Source organism: Panthera onca, chromosome E1 (assembly GCF_046562875.1).
Source record: "Panthera onca isolate mPanOnc1 chromosome E1, mPanOnc1 haplotype 2, whole genome shotgun sequence".
Classification (NCBI taxonomy): domain Eukaryota; kingdom Metazoa; phylum Chordata; class Mammalia; order Carnivora; family Felidae; genus Panthera; species Panthera onca.
In genome coordinates this window covers 57,920,416-57,937,455 of record NC_138352.1, presented here as the reverse complement: position 1 = coordinate 57,937,455, position 17,040 = coordinate 57,920,416, and the positions used below count along the sequence as shown (strand labels likewise).

Below are 17,040 nucleotides of genomic sequence, written 5' to 3'. Positions count from 1 at the left end.
TTTCTACTAAAGTCAGTTTGGTGTCCACAGTTGCAACTACAAATCATATTCCCTACCTTTGCCTTTTCTGAGAAAGAAAAGACAGCTAATTATAGTAAGCAAAAATAGACGTGTAACACAGAAGGCAACAGAATTAGGTTGGTAAAGTAACCTGTTCACTAATGTTTTCAAATATATCACCCACCACCTAAGGACCCTACATGAATCTCACTAGTGAGATTCTGTTTGTTACCAAAGCAGATGTTGTTTTTCTTGTCCTCACTGAAGACATCCAAACCTGTAAAATGGGTAGCCCTTACATCAGAATCAGCAAACCCCAGCTGACAACCAGGAGTAAAGTGACAGGCTGGAAGATGCCCAGGCCAGACACCAGGAAAAATAGCAGCAATGTCCCTGCAGCCACTTGCAGCAGGACCAGCTGTCCCGTCTCACAAGACGGCCACAACTCAGAATTCCTGCAGTCCTGGTGGACTAGAAGACTTGGGAATCCTTGCAGCACATCCTCATTCCGCCAGAAGGGGGAGCATGAGCACCCGGGTCACTCACCCCCTTTCACTAAGGGCGATTCTCCAAATAAGCCTCCAACGATGGGATTCTGAAAGCTCTATAAAGGAGTTTCGCTGTTTGGTTTTTTTCCTCCTCTATGCGATCCTTCCACTACCCAAACAAACAAACCTACAAGTTTGTTGATGAGCCTGTTCTTGAAAACTACAGGCATTCAGATGTGCCTCCCCCTGGGGTGTCCCCTCTCTCTCAACAGACTTAATGCAGTTTCTTTAGAAGGGACCACAGCCAAGATGCCCTCCCCACAGGGCACCCCACTTTTAAGCACGGTGGCTGTGACCCACACTTGAACACCAGTTTACGATGTGTCTGAGCACAGTGACAGTCGCTTGGTATATGCATTAATTTCATAATTATCATGGCAACCATGTTACATGGATACCCTCCTCTCTGCATATGAGAGAAACTGAGGTTCAGGGAGGTAAGTGCTCTCCTCAGGGTCACCCAGCCAGATCCAGCAGAGCTGGAATTCAAACCCAGTGGCGCCTAATTCTGAATGAAGTCTGCTCTCTTGTCACTCATCAGGTCTTTGGGCTCACTGGTGAGGACATGAGAAGACACTTTCACCTGAAGGCCACAGGTGAGCCCGAGGAAGAAATAATCCTTCTGGCAACAAAACATGACCTCCCAAGCTGCCTCAGTTCACTCTGGAAAGTAGGCCCAAGCCCAGGTGACCTTCCTTGCCCTGGGGTATGCTCAGCTCACTGCTTAGACGGTTCTGACCCAGCACCTTGACTGCTCCCCAGCCCGCCCAGGGAGGAGGCAACAGGCTCCCCACTTGGGCTGGAATTCAGGTGGGGTAGTGACTGGCCCCTCAAGCCCAGGGCTCAGGAGACAGAGAAGTGACCGGGAAAGGAAGGAAGAAACAGTGAGTCACCACAGGCTGGTTACACAGACATTCCCTCATACCGAGCAGCTGAGGAAGTGTGCTGGGGAGAGAACGCTGATAAGCTGAGAACAGGGTAGCGTGCCAGCAGCCTGAGCCACACAGCGCTCCTAACCTCCTGGTTGGACAGTAAATAAACAACAGCTGGGTGGGGAGGAGGGCGGCAAGAAGGAGGAAAGCCAGCCAGAGAAAGAATATTGACCGACGTAGCAGGACGGGTTCTTTAAAAGGAGCTTTTGAGTGAAGGGTAAGTCCCAGCTACGGCCTGTCCTTACATGCCTCCCAGTCCCCTCTGTCATTTACAACAGCAAACAGGAATTTTTTAGGGGGCTCAGCATAACCAAGTCAGGAGAAAAGTCAAAGAAAAGGGGGTTGGGGAAGACGATCCTTGGGTTCAGGTTTAGAAAACTGATGTCACAAAACCTTCCACGCCCTGTCTGAACTTGAGATCACTAGCACCACACAGACCCGTCTCGTCTGCGGGTTCCTAATGTAGGGCCAGTGAGTTTGTGACCCCTTAAACGGGTAACACTGCTGTGGGGGATGTTTTTCTAGGGAGAGGGTCCAGAGCTTCCAGAGCTTAAGGTAGGGAAGCCAGATAAAGTACCGGATGCCTAGTTTTTAGCATGAATATGTCCCATATCCATGTCCCAATGCAAATTCATTGTGTATCTGAAATTCAAATTTAACTGGGTGTCCCGGAATTTTATTCACTAAATCTGGCAACGCTACCTTGAGGTCACAGGGTCACTGCCTGGACCAGACGCCAGCTCTCCTACTCCCTGGGGCTGAGCTGGCTCTCTCTGTGCAGAGCCATTAAGAGCCACAAACTACATTAAAGAACACAAACAAATCCCAAACCTGTCCTTGTGAAGGTGCTGCTTCAGTGAACTGAGCTCCACAGTATGGAACCAGGAATCCCCCTACCTATGTCAACTGCTAGGGGTCTGCCCCAAAGACACTGGCACAATGACAGAACGAGGGGGACAAAACTGGGGTACAGTGTGCTCTAGCACTTTCCTGGACTGCGAATCTACTCCAGAGTTGCTTGCATCTCTCTGAAGACAGGAGAAAGTTTATGCCAAAGGGGAAAAAAAAAAAAAAAAAACACAACCAAACCAACCAACAGCCTCAGTCTTTTAAGCCATACTCAAGAGCAGTGAAGAATGCTAAAGGGAGAAGGAATCTGACAACATCCACCAGAGAATTGTCCCCTGGGGGGCTCTGAAAGGTGAGCTGTGCTTTTGTGGGGACACTTCCTGATGCTCACTCCTGACATAGGTCATCGGGCAGAATGATGTGAATGAAAGCAGACACTTCCTAGTGTCTCTGGATTCTGTACAAGAGTAAAGCCGCCCTCAGTGCAGCCAAGGACACGTCCGCAGCCCCCGAACTCGCTGTTCCTCACCAGTGTAACCGCAGGGCATGGAGGAAAGCCGAAAGGCCCTCCATGATCAGGAGGATGGCTACGGTCAGGGTGGCAAAGGCGGCGAAAATGAAGAACAGCGCCAAACCTCCTGCCAAGCTCTTCACGCTGAGGCCGATGTGGATCACCATGGTCCAAAGCACCTCAGACAGCTCTGGGGAATGGGGAGAGACAGGACATCCGGTTCAGTTTGGCAAGAGGTGCTGCGGGCCTTGGATTCTGCTCCGTCATCCCTCTCCTGAAGTGTCTGCGGCACCGTGGCTTCCTGCAACCTGGGCAGGACCACCGTGCATAGCTAAATCTGGCAAAAGTGCTGGTCCTCCCATCTGGACATCTTTCTCCTGGGACTCAGGAGTCTGAATAATTCCAGCGCCTTTATGTTATTTCCACTCTATTTAAGCTCCGCATCCGAGAGAGTGCCCAGAGAAGGGGAAAACCTAATTTTCAATCTGGGAGAAACACACTCACGTGCATGAGCGAGGCTGAGGGCCCAGAGCCGCAGGTAAGAGGCGGTGTTGGAGATGCAGCCCAGGCAGTACTCGATGGTGTGGATGGCCTGGTGGACCATGGTGTCCCCAAAGTCAAACTGTTCGTGGGAGAAAAACCAGAGAGAAGATATAAGGCTGGGAGGGGATGTGCAGAAAGGACGTGATGGTCACCTGGCACTTTGGGCCTGGGCCCGAGCACTAACAGTTACACGGAACAGGAATCCCAGCGTTGAATTCAGGTGATGTCTTCAGCCGTCCCCAGAAATCCTGCCTGGCTTAGCTCCCCAACTGGATACCCCATTTCCCTTAATACGCTATATTTTAATGACCTACATCTTAATGAGATTCTTCTCTTTACCTTGCTAGGCTATAAGCCCAGGGGTGGAATGTATGCCGAGTTAAGAGCACTCAGAGAAATGGACTGTCTGGACCCAGGACTCTTAGGGCCCTGCTGCTGGGCCTGCTCCAGCCAACTTCCTCTTTATGGCGCCCGAGTGAAGTGCTTTATTCTAACTGAGCCATGAGAGCAGAACGGCCTCTTCCCAGGCTACACTTCAGCCACCGGCCAACAGGCCAGGAGCTGCTGAGGCAAGACTAAGCCTCCACAGCCACTTCACTCATTATTCCGATAACCTATTGGGAACAAGATAACCTCCTTTTTCTTTTGTCACTTCTGAAAAGATTACACAGGGAAATTCTGGCAAAAGTTTCACAAAATCCTACAGTTGACTGAGACCAAACATAACATCTATTGTTTTTTCGTATTTGTTTTTCTCACGCTCCCTTTCTCCCAGCCTTCTTTTCAACATCAAAAATTGTTTCCAGAGTGGGGCACCTGGGTGGCTCAGTCGATTGAGCGTCCGACTTCAGCTCAGGTCATGATCTCATGTTTCTTGAGTTTGAGCCCTGAGTCGGGCTCTGTGCTGACAGCTCAGAGCCTGGAGCCTGCTTCGTATTCTGTGTGTGTGTGTGTGTGTGTCTCTCTCTCTGCCCCGACCCCACTCACGCTCTCTCTCTCAAAAATAAACAAATGTTAAAAATAAATAAATAAATAAATAAATAAATAAATAAATAAATAAAAACCGTTTTCAGAGTAAAGGGGTAGGGGTAGAACAAACTTTCAGGAGTTCATTTGTAGGTCCGCTCCAAGCACAGCCAGGGAAGAATTACTGGTATGCTCTAGAAGCATCAGGCATACTTCAGGCCTCTCCTGTGGCCAGGTGGAGCCATCAGCAGCCACCAGAGAGCAGGAGGCGGGCTCTTCCCATGCTCCTCCCACGCAGCCCAGCCTAGAACCCCAGAAGCACAGGGCCTCCCCTTGCCTTCAGGTCAGAGTCTATTTTTTACCAGTTTCTTTCAAGACTCACATGACTCCACTCCCAAAGGACACGAGAAACGTCTTGGGAAATTGCAGGACGAGAGGAGGAGCTGGCTGGTAAAGTGCTAACAGCCCAGGCCCTCAGGGGTGTGGTCAGTGGGGAGAGAGGCCAGCTCCAACACACCACCTTTGGGCGACTACCTCAGTTTCCCTCACCTCTGACCATCTACACTCTGAGTATTTCTGGGCTTTTCTTCTGCAGTAGGTTCTTCAAGCCTCCTAGTTACTCTGAAAACTAAGATAATCCTAGTTACCTCAATCCCAACAGCGCCGCTAAGAGCTCTCCCACCACTGTTGGCCATCACCCAGAACCCATGCTCAGAGGCAGGAAGGGTCCTGGCTCCGAGGGGCACTGGTGTCTGCTCCTAAGAGCTCTATGAAAGTAGGGACTGCCGGGCTTCCTCAGAGCCAGCCCCTTGTCAGCAGTTTTACTCTACCCGGAGTTCTTCCCACAAGAATGGAGAACGTGGAGAAAGCCTCTCTTCTAGACCATGGGCAAGTTTTCATTTCTATACAATGAGGGACAATGATGCCGAGGTGAGGATTTAGTGAGAAATCAGCCAGGCACTTAGGAGCCTATCACTGCCTCATGAGTCAGCGGTGACTGAGGAGCAATCGCTGTAGACTCCCTGTCTACACTCCACTCCACCTGCAGGGCCCATCCACTACTCCTCTCCTGCGCCCTGCCCTCCACCCTCTCTGCCCCGCACACCTGACCTTCCTGGCACCCCCTCCCTTGCCTCCCAGTTGTGAGGTCTAACAGACCTTCTGTGTCCTGACTGAACCTCTGCAGTCTCTGCCACTGTCGCCTTTTCCGCCTCCCTCTCAAGACACTCGCCTCCCCTCAGTTTTCCTCCTACCCCCTGGGTGTTCCTTGGTTCTTCCCTAAATGCTGGAGAGTCAGCCTCAGCTCTTACACCTTTCCTACAGCACTGTCACTCAGGGCTTTGACGGCCACCCCTAGGACTCCCAAATGGATGTCTTCATCTCCGTGTTGCCCATTTCCAACTGGCCGTGCCATATCTCTTCCTAGTGCCACCCAGATTGATTAACTGCTCTCCTCTGACCCCACCACGACTTCTACTCCATGTCCCATGTTTGATGGAGTGTCACCACTAGGGCCCCAGGCACCCAAGCCTGGAAGTCCATCTTGAATCCTCACTCACTCTCACTGCCTACACTCATTAAGGCCCTGGGACCTGTAGCTCTTTCTTCCTTAATCTCATTATTGGTCCCTCCCTTTCCAACTCCCTGCAAACGCCTCACTTCACTGGAGGCTTCCCAATTGTTTCACGACTCCTATCAGACTAGCTGGTCTCCATGCCTCCAGACCGGGACCCCTCCCCAATCCACTACCTCCCATAACACCCCCATTAGAGCCACGCACATGTGTTGTGACACTTCCGGCTTCACGGTCCCCTGACGGCTCCTTGTTATCCAAACGCTTTACTGCGGCTTGTTTCTGCAACCTCCAGGCTCACCTCTCACTGGTCTCCAACTCCTGGCCCTAAGCTCCAGCCAAGCTATGAACTTGCTTATCCCCCAAATGTGATGGGTCCGCAGGCCCGTGTCTTTAAGATAACTATACACACCGATGGGTCTGCATTCCCATCATCCTCCCAAAGAGACTCCTGCTTGACCAGACTAAGCTTAGCAACAATTTCCTTAGGGAACCATTTCCTGGTCTCCTCTTCTCCACTCCCACCCCAGCACCTGTCAGGTGCCCTCTTTCTGTGTTCCCACAGCATCCTGGGCACACCTCAGTCACACCACCTGTCACCCAGACTGTTTCCTCAATTTGTCTGGGAGTTCCTTGAGGGCAAGGACTATGTTTTTCTTCTCGCAGTTTCTGTATACCAAACAGAGTGCTTGACACATAGAGGGTGAATGAATGAATGGGTGGGATAAAAGAATGAACAGATGGATGGATGGGCAGGATGAATGAACAGATGGATGGGCGGGTGCGTGGGTGCGGTGGATGGATGGGTGGGATGAATACACCTGGTGAGATGACACAATAGGGAGAGGGGCGACTGACCCCTGCTGAATGGTTACAGCCTTTAAAGATTTCCCAGACAATCAACTAGCCTGGCCCTGCTTTGCAACTGGACTGAGTGCTCCCCAGGGAGAGGGGTTGCTGCTTTTAGCAGGCTGGAATAATGGCCTCCATGGGGCAAATGGGTTTTCACAGCCAAGCAAAAAGGGGAAGTTCTAGAAGAACTTCCAGGCTGGATTAAGAAAAAAAAAAAAGGTTTGAAATCTTTAGGTTAGATAATTTTAACCCGATCTAAATCTGGCTGTGGAGAACTAGACTGCCCATGTGCCTGATAAAATGTCATCATTATTTAGGAAGCCATGGGAAGCTGAACCCCTGAGGGAGCTGAGGGGCCAGAGACTCGGGAGGCTGAATCACAGTCCATCTGGTGTGGATGTCCAACACCCCTGAGGAATGGCTACAAATGAGGACCGTTCTGACAATGGCCATGGCATTGGGTGCTCAACTAGGAAGGCACTTAAAAGAGCAGTATTGCTGGAGGTTGTGTTACTGGGAGAGGGCTGGGCTCCTCACTATCATGGAACACATTCCCAGCCAGCCCTTCCAGGCAGCTCCACCATTGACTGTGAACAGATGAGCAGTCCAAAGGAACCAGAGGCTCCTGGAGGCCAGCAAAAGAGGCTCTCCAGCCTTCAGGAAGATCGAGCACTGCCTGTTTTTTTTTTTTTTTTGTTTTGTTTTATTTTTGTTTTTGTTTTTGTTTTTTCACAGAATCAGCAAAGGTTTTCCCATTCCCATCCCACTGCCCCTTTAGAGAGGACCAGGAGAGCCAGGAAAGGGGAGGGCTCATGGGTCTAGATATTTTAGAGAAAAGTTCTGGGGGAAGATGCAAACAGTGCAGCAAGGCCTTTAAAACACCCAATTCAAAATGTGTGTATTGCTAAATGAATTACTGCCGAGCTCAAAGGCCTTCTACTCCAAATGTGGCCTGAATAGCCAACTTTGTTTCTATTACCTGGTATTAATATGAACTCCTTTCATGCAGCTGGGATTGCTTTTTCTGGGATGTATCGGAGAGGCAAAGCCTCCTCTTGAAAGCTGTCTCCCTCCCACCTGGGTCATAGTGGAGGTACAAGTGACCCCAAGCGAGGGTCCAGCAATTCTCACTTCAAGCATCATCAAGCTGATGAGGACAGTAGGAAGAGGGTGGCTGCATCTCAGACAGGGAGGAAGGGTGAGCTTTACTCACAAGCTCTCAGAGGAGCAAGGAGGAAACAGCTACTCCCAGCAGCAGAGCGACCATACCATACATAACATCACAGGACAGGAAGGCAAAGACCAATGGGATTTGACCCCCAAGGGGGTCACTTCAAGAATGCCAATGCAGACATTACTTGTAGCTCCTTTCAAAGCCATTCTCAGAGGTATTAGATCAGCAAAGTCAACGAAACAAAGACAGAGGTGACCGACATGAGATGCAGTTAATGGAGACGGATGTTCTCAGAACACAGGTTCACGGACTGGTTAGAAATGGCCAGTGAGATGCAGGACACACAGGTGTCACATGTGGCCCCAGGGTTGCGGCAGGGTCAGCAGAGTGATCACAAGGATGGGAAGAGAAGCCCCAGATAAACATGAAGGCAAAGCCAACTTGTTTCTTACCACTTCGTCCTCGGTAGGCTTGAAAACACAAATTTACACTTAGTGGGAAGCCATGCCACACAAGGTCACGAGTCATAAGCACAAGGTTACTGACTGTTTCTCGGGGAAGACCGTTAATGTTAAATGGGTCTAACGTGCTGGAGGCAGACATGCTCAGCATACAGAGAGCAAAACCAGCAGGATTTAGAGCATGAAGATACATATTTTTTAAAGGCACCCCAACCCTTGCAATTCCTTTTTACAAATGTCATACACACAGTGGAAGTGGTCAGTTAGACTGAAAAGTTCAGTCACCTGGGTCCTCAACTCCTATTCTATTTGTTTGAAAAAGAACATAACAAGGGGGAAAAAAGAATATAACAAATAGATGACATTCACAAGTTCAGTTCACAGGTTCTGTGGCATGAGGGGTCAAGGCAAGCAGACCGGATTTTAAAAAGCAGCTTGGAGGTGGTGGTTTAAGGAAAAGTCTAATTTGACCTTACTGCTTTTCACCCTCCCTGTAAAAAGTAGGCAAATAACATTTTTCAAAAGCTCAAATAATGTATCTGCCACAGAGAGCAGATTCGTGGGACAAGACTTTAAAAGGACCAGCGATTACAGTTCCAACTGGAACCATTCCTGGAAGGGGCAAGGGATGAAGAGGCTGCCCTAAGGGGCCTGTGTTTCTGGTAATAAGACCTGGGAAGCCGGGGTCTCCGCTGCCCTCAGTCCCCAGGAGCACAGTTAGTAATTGAGATTTGCGCGCAGAATACTGCAGGCAACTCGGAATTCAAGTTCGGACCATGAAGCAAAGCTGCTATGGGGGCTGCCGGTGACACCTAGAGTTCAGAGCAGGCCCACTGGAAAAAGCTGTGGTGCCCTAAGAGGCCCAGAAGGCAGGCTGATCATTAGTATTAGTATTTTCATTTTCTAAGAAGACTGTAGGGAGGCCTCCTATGCACATAAGCCTAGGGCTGACCCACAGTAGAAGGAGAGGAAGCCCACTCCACTGGATCTTACCTCTTCTGCGTCCTCTGAATGGGTGGAGAGCTGGTCATGCTGAATAATCTCAGCATCCTCCTCTGTCGGTCCGTTGCCCACCCTGATCCCACCAAAGTTGAGAGTTCCCTACACAGATGAACAGAAAGAGTAGAATTTGCCTGGGCTTTAATGTGACATTCTGTGAGTGGGGAAGGGTGATGGTTAGTACATACAAACCTCAGAAAAGCATATATTCTAACAACAAAATCAAAACCCGCTGATCCAACAGGCAAGTAAAAACAAACCACTGTTCCCACCCAACCAGCACCGCCCCAGCCCCAGCCCCAACTACATTTACCACCTCATTCTGATCAGAGGAAACATGCAGCCTGCTGCACCAAGACTCACCAACCTGGCCTTGGTCAACACTAACTGAGATGACTGCTTGAATGAAAAGCTTAACCTGAACGGACTCTTGCAATGAGTGTAGCTCTATCTGTAAAGTTGTCAGTGGTCTAAGTTTTTCTAGAACTAAAGATCAGACTTTCTAAGAGGGAGTGGAGCCAAATGACATGGTGACCATAACCTGGTCTGATAAACTTTCAACTGGAACCCAAGAGTTCCAGCAACTTCTCCCAGAAGCATACGGGGTTTCTGCCCAGGAACAAAGGACTTCCTAGATCAGGGAAGGGAGAAATCTATATGGACATCAGCCTGTGGCCAGAGAATACTGAGGTCAAAAAAAAAAAAAAAAAGGAATGAAAAAGTCCCCTTTCCTTCAATGGAGGATTCTGGAGTGTTACAACAACTCTCTTCCAGGCATGTGGGCAAATGCCAAATGGGTGTTTGCTTCTTGTTTCCCAGGCATGGTGTTCAGCGGGCTCTCCAGAACCAGAATTTCTAAGTCAACCTGACTTGGAAAAGCTTGGGCTTACTGAGACAAAAGGACTCTTTGAGTACAAAACCAGGCAGAACTGGGGTTAAGACAAATACCAATGAGTGCTAACCCGCCAGAGTGAACAGGAGCTAAAGAAACAGGTCCTGGGCCCACTTCTTATGGTTTCTGATCAGGGACCCCAAACGAGGCAAGAGTTCAAAAACTTTTCTCCTGCAAATCGGCCTTCTGGGCAGCAGCACAATGTGCCAACAGGTTTGCTCCACTGCCCGGAGGTCCCTACTCGCAGCTTCACCTTTTGGTGTGCAGCTTTTTACTACAGCTGACTGACCACCAGAACTCAGTGTTTGGGCAAATTCTCCTTCTCCTTGAAGCAGGGCTTCTTCCGTGCTGGTCAGGGAGCCAGCTGCATCAGAATCACCTTGAAATTAAATAGAGATTCTCAAATACTACCCCCGGAAATTGTATACTTAGTAGATCTGGGGTGGGGCCCAGAAAATCTATATTTTAAAAAATATTTCCCCACGTACAAACTGTATAAGCATTTTTTATTGTCTACCTTGAAAATTCAAGCACAAAAAAATGCACATACCCTTTGAGACCCCCACCACTGGGAACATCTATGTTTATGAAATGTTATCAAGATATGTGGACAAGGATGTTCCCTGCATTTGTATTTATAATAGCAGAGAATTGGGAACAACCAACACATCCATCAATGACAGTGATTACACAATTTTAGCATATCCAACAGAATGTACTATGGAATACTAGACAACTGTAAAAAAGAGTGAAACACTGTGCCAACAGCTCAGAGCCTGGAGCCTGCTTCCGATTCTGTGTCTCCCTCTCTCTCTGCCCCTTCCCCATTCCTGCTGTCTCTCTCTGTCTCTCAAAAATGAATAAGCGTTAAAAACAAAAAAATTTAAAAAAAAAGAGTGAAACAATCTCCCAGGATACACTAAAAATTTTTAAACTTAACAAATCAAGGGGCAAAAGAGTGCTACAGTTTAAAACACAATTCCTAGTATGTTTTAAACGTGTATACATACACATGTACAAATACATATACATATTTATATCAATAGATGATAGCAATATGTTGATATATGCAGAAAAATATTGGAGGCAAAATTCCCCTGCCTTTGAGTAGGAGAAGGAGCCCAGGGACAGGGGCACTTTCACTTTCAGTACTATTTGCATTTTCTAACCTATTGCTTTAATTTTACTTTTTAATGTCAGTGGAGGATTGTCTGGGTCATGGAACTGTGGACTATCTTTATTACTTCTTCTGTTTTAATACTCTAAGAAACAAACGTAAAGGTCACCAGGTGATTCTGATGTGTACTCAGATTCGGGAAGCACCGAGACCCTGGGCACCTCCAGGTCATGCAAACATTACACCTGACAGACCTCAGCAGGTGGACTGGAAGTACAAAAAGGGCACTGGTGACAGGAGAGGACCCCAGCATATCCTGGCACGGGTTACAGGGTTGAGGCAGGCTTCAGGCTTTAAGGATCCTAAAGCAGAAGGTCATTTCTGAAGCTTTTCCCAACCAGCAGACAGAGTGAGGGGCAGACAGGGTAAACCTCTCAGCCAGACACTAGCAAGTGTCCCTTCAGGACACAGGACATGAAAATTACAGGAAGGGGAGATGAGACATACACATCAGCAGAAAAAAGAAAACATTAAACCATAATACACTGCTTACAGACAACCCAAAGGACAAAGAACAGAACAAACACAGATCAGTGATTGTCTCCTCAGCCCTTAGGGTCAAGAATCCAGAGTCCTTGTGAAATGATCATCTTGAAGCTTTCATGAGGCTCAATAGAACCAGACGTTTCGCAGAAGAACCAGTGGGCTAAGAAGACTCTATGAAGGTGCAGGTTTCCAGACGGGGGACGTTTCACTTGGACAATATCGTAGAAGAGGGTAACAGAGTTAAAAGCACCAAAACGGATGCATCAGAAGCACATCCTAAATATGCTAAGACTAACAGAAAGAAGGGCACGTGAAAAGAATGTCAATAAATGGATAGTATGTGGTTTGTGGACTTAAAACATTTCTCAAAGGAGAGAGTAAATCCCTGTTTGAAAATAATTTTAAACAGTAACATTAAACTATCTTCTGATTCAAAATATCAGCCCTTTTAGATTAGTTCTAGAAGGATCACAGCAGTTTTCTAGGTTTAAAATGATCAGAAACACCTAATGAAGGAAAGAGCTATCCATCTAAATATTTCACTTTCTTATAAAGGAGTATGATGCCACTAGATCACAAGAGTACATGTGTGATTACTGCTGGTGAGATTTTTAAAATCTTACTGATTACCTAGAATACACCAGGCTAAGTTGATACTAGCACATTAAAACAGTTTGGTTAAGAGATGTTTTTCGGGAAAAATATTGAAATACTTAACATTCAAAGTGCTGTTGCTGAATCATGAGTTAGTATTTGAAGAAGGAAAGTCGAAACAGATGACTTTGGTTATTGTACCAGATGCAGAAGACACACGAGACACATGGTGGAGTGGAGGTCTCAATGGAACAGCTGAGGACATGAGGGCTTCTGAGTCTCTTACAAAAAAGTAGACATGTATAAGCTCCGACTGGCAGGAGAGTAAGTCATAGCTAAAATGGACCAAATGTCCAAGCATCACTCCGAAGCAGAAGTTTAAAGAGCAGGGAGACTTATTCAAGAATCACAGAAATGTTCTTGCTCCATGCAGAAAAAGCATCTAATACGTGGTCACAAAATACATCCCATTAAGATGATGGGATTCTGAGAGGGTACAACAGCCACTTTCCTCCCATAGACGTGACTGTACTTACAAATTTGAATAGAAACTTAGTAGACAGACCAATGATAAAGATGATATTAGAATCTACTCGTAAGAGGTGGAAGTCTTTTCTATCATTGTCCCAATGAGTGAAAAGGATGGACTTCCCAAGAGCACACATGTCCCATGCTCTCCATATAACTGAAAAGAATTCTGCTGCACTGTTTGCCACCTCTTTACACAAAATGTGATGGTTTGTCAGTTTTAATTCACTCACTGTTGCAGCCGCTGCTGCCTCTAGTCCCTGCTGGCTCGGGGTTGGGCTGACTGGGGCCTCCACAGGCTGCCCTTCCTGATAGTGAATGGAAGAGAAGAGGAAGGGAGAAAGAAACAAAAGAGGGCGGGAGTGAGGCGGGGAGACGAATGGAGGGTACATGGAAGGATGAAGATGGTCAGAAAAGGGAGAAGGAGGGTCTTGTAACTCAGCTGCTCTCCAACAGGAATAATAATCTAACAGCCGTATGAGAGTCATGCAATAAGATCTTTTGGGTTTTATTAGGCAGTGTAATAAGTAATCATTATTGCATAGCCAGAAATGAAAATTTGGTGTGTGTGTGTGTGTGTGTGTGTGTGTATGTATAGAACTCATAAGCACACATACATTGAGTAAACACAAGTTTATGTGTGGCATTTAAAAAAAAATCTTTTTCCCAGATGTCTCAATTGGTGAAAGTATCATGGTCTCATTTTAAACGAAAATGTCTCAGCGTCAGCCCTGTGGTTGCCCAGGCAAACCACATGAGTGGGTTCACCCACCTGTAGCTCCTGCAGCCCTGATTTGGCTGAGTTTGCATCTAAGCAGGCCCAGACCTGGATTTTGCTGAGCACAGCATGAGCAAAGCATGACCAAGAAAGGCAGAAACTTATGACTCGTTTCCTGTACCTAAGCTACTCAAAGCTGAATCCAGATGTTCGAGCAGCAAATACATGGGTTTAAAAAAAAATTTTTTTTTCATCAGGTCCAGTGCACATGCTGGGATATGACACAAGTGCGTTTTAAGAGGATGTAGTCTTATGCACAATTCATTATATCTGATGAGGAATTGCCTTGCTCTCAAGGGGAAAAAAAATCTAGTATCTTTCAGCAACAAAAATACACCCACCAAATGCTTCCTCCTCAAATATTGATGGCGAAGGACCAGTGGTTTAAATAGTAGCATCCAAGGTACACACAGTAGCGCGACCACTACCAGGAAACACTGAATTCCTTTCTACAAAGTAAGGACAAGGCACATCACATTAATCAAACATGCAGTTTCCAACTCTAGCACAAATTTCCCCCAAACAGTATTTTCTTACTGATCTATGAATGACACCATCCAGTTTCTCAAACTAATTAGCAGATATTGTGGCAAAGCCCAAGAATTATCTGATAGGATGCTAAGGAGGATGGGCTGAATTTAGGTCTGAAGGTATGGGCTGAACACCAACACCACGGAAAGAGATTTTTAAAGGCTTTTTCAGATATCTGGCTTCCTGGGGCACCTGGGTGGCTCAGTCAGTTGAGTATCTGACTTTGGCTCAGGTCATGATCTCACAGTTCATGAGTTCAAGCCCCGCATCAGGCTCTCTGATGTCAGCACAGAGCCCGCTTTGATCCTCTGTCCCCCTCTCTCTGAGCCTCCCCCACTTGTGCATGCACGCGCTCTCTCTCTCAAAACTAAACAAACATTAAAAAAGAAACGAAGAGAAATATCTGGCTTCCTGGTTGAGGGAACCACCTAAGCCAGTCTACCTCTGGGTTGACTCACCTGTCCAGAATAAAGCATCGCATTACTAGAGTCACCGTAGGAAAAGAGAAACATGTTTATGAAATGAATCAGAAGGCTTGGCGCCTTCTCAGATGTATGAGCATCATAGGCTGTCCACTTGTAAAATATAAGGATAACCAAGTAGCCAAACAAAGAGGTCATGAAGATTATTTCAGGAATAAATCCAAAGTAGATATTCAGGGGTTTCTTGAAATAGCTAAAAAGAGAGAAAAAAAATGTTAAAGGCAAACAGATCCAGGGACGCCTCGTGGCTCAGTCGGTGGATCATGCGGCTCTTGATCTCAAGGTCGTCCGTTCAAGTTTCACATTGGATATAGAACTTACTTTAAAAAAAATTAAAATTAAAAACAAAACAGTGAACAGACCCAGGGTCACCCCCAGACCAAATGGAGTACTCACTAGATCTCCTACCTACACTTCCCTCAATTCTGTCTTTATCACTTTAAGAAGCAACAGCCAGATGCACTGAAGGCAACAGAGAGAAGCAGGATTAATTGTGATTTCTAAATTTTTGGACCTTGGACAGTTCCAGTACCACCCCCACCCCCACCCCCCACCACCAAACTTTTCCCATCAGAAAGAGACTGGAAAATATAGTACCTTCTGGGACCAGAGTTTATACTTTTGTGTGAGTTACACATCAAGAGAAAAAAAAATAACTCACTCATTTTGATGAAAATGACATAAAGTTTTTCAAAGAGCTTTACTACAATTGTAAATTGTTAAGGGACTAATGCTAATTAAGCCTCATTTAAGAACATGAGATTTTTATAAAAAGCACCTCTTTAATGTAGAATAGGGTTCTGAGTTATTAATCCCTCCCCAAAGATGTCATGATTTCTTTAGGCGAAAGCATTATCTAAATTATGCGTGTTCCTGTGACAGAAATACAGCAACTCACGTATGGTTGAAGAGGCTCAGGCTGACTCCAAACATCATGTGAATGATGCCAAGGATAACAGACATCTTCATTTTAAAGGAGTTGAGAAAGGTCAGTTTATTGGTAGCAATGTTCCAGATCTATCACAATCCAAGGAAACAAAAAAGCATTATAAAGAGTTCATGAACGGGACATTATTATGCACCAATATTAAAAAAATTTTTAGTATTTACTTACTTTGAGACAGAGAGATAGAGTGTGTGCACACATGTGCATACAAGCAGGGGAGGGGCAGAGAGAAGGAGTGGCAGAATCCCAAGCAGGCTCCACACCATCAGCTCAGACCCAATGTGGGGCTTGAACTTACAAACCCTGAGATCATGACCTGAGCCAAGATCAAGAGTCGGACGTTTAACCAACTGCGCCACCCATGTGCCCCTCACCAATTTTTTATTTTTTTTAGTTTTTTAATTAAAAATTTTTTAACATTTATTCATTTTTGAGAGAGAGAGAGAGAGAGAGAGACTGCACGTGCGTGCGCATGAGTGGGGGAGGGGCAGAGAGGGAGACAGAATCTGAAGCAGGCACCAGGCTCTGAGCTGTCAGCACAGAGCCCGACACGAGGCTTGAACTCACAGAGGGAGAGATCATGAAGTGAGCTGAAGTCAGTCGCTTAACCAACTGAGTCACCCAGGAGCCACCCAATTTTTTTTTTTTAAAGTAAGCTTTATGCCCAAAGTGGGACTTGAAATCATGATCAAGAAAGAGTCATGTGCTCTAACACCTGAGCCAGCCAGGAGCCCTTATTTACCTATTTGAAAGCTTTTTTTAATTATGGAAAATTCTAAGCATAGACTTAAGTAGAGAGTATAACAAATTCCCATTTACCTATGATCCAGCTTGCATACTTTTTTTTTTTTTCTTTTTTGAGAGAGAGAGAGAGAGAGAGAGAGCACACACTAGTGGGGAAGAGGGGCAGAAGGAGAGAAACAGAATCTCAAGTAGGCTCCACACTCAATGCAGAGCCCAGCCTAGGGCTTAATCCCATGATCCCAGGGATCATGGGACCCAAGCTGAAATCAAGAGTCAGATGCTCAACTGACTGAGCCACCCAGGTGCCCCCCTGAAAAATTACTATTGGCTCAAGGTCAATCTTATTTCATCACACAACCTACTCCCCACTTCCCTATTATTTGGAAGCCAAGTTCAGATATCATATAATTTTATCTGTAAATACTTCAGTACATATCTCTAAAAGGTAAGCACTCGTTTTTATTTTACTTAAAA

General features: G+C 46.5%; 1 protein-coding gene across 5 annotated transcripts in view; it reads right to left on the bottom strand.

Annotated features, from left to right (window-relative positions):
• ATP6V0A1 (ATPase H+ transporting V0 subunit a1) overlaps positions 1-17,040 on the bottom strand; it is a 54,598-nt gene that overhangs the window by 2,854 nt on the left and 34,704 nt on the right. For 2 of the 5 annotated variants that reach the window (XM_060646036.3, XM_060646038.3), the window contains exons 15-21: positions 15,775-15,893; positions 14,853-15,069; positions 14,205-14,312; positions 9,403-9,510; positions 8,401-8,418; positions 3,345-3,462; positions 2,859-3,030 (exon numbers count right to left, since the gene is read on the bottom strand). In XM_060646036.3, the coding sequence (XP_060502019.1) occupies positions 2,859-3,030; positions 3,345-3,462; positions 8,401-8,418; positions 9,403-9,510; positions 14,205-14,312; positions 14,853-15,069; positions 15,775-15,893 (860 nt within the window). Of the gene's footprint in view, positions 1-2,858; positions 3,031-3,344; positions 3,463-8,400; positions 8,419-9,402; positions 9,511-13,318; positions 13,394-14,204; positions 14,313-14,852; positions 15,070-15,774; positions 15,894-17,040 lie in introns of all 5 variants that reach the window. The other 3 variants (XM_060646037.3, XM_060646039.3, XM_060646042.3) reach the window with 2 other exon arrangements.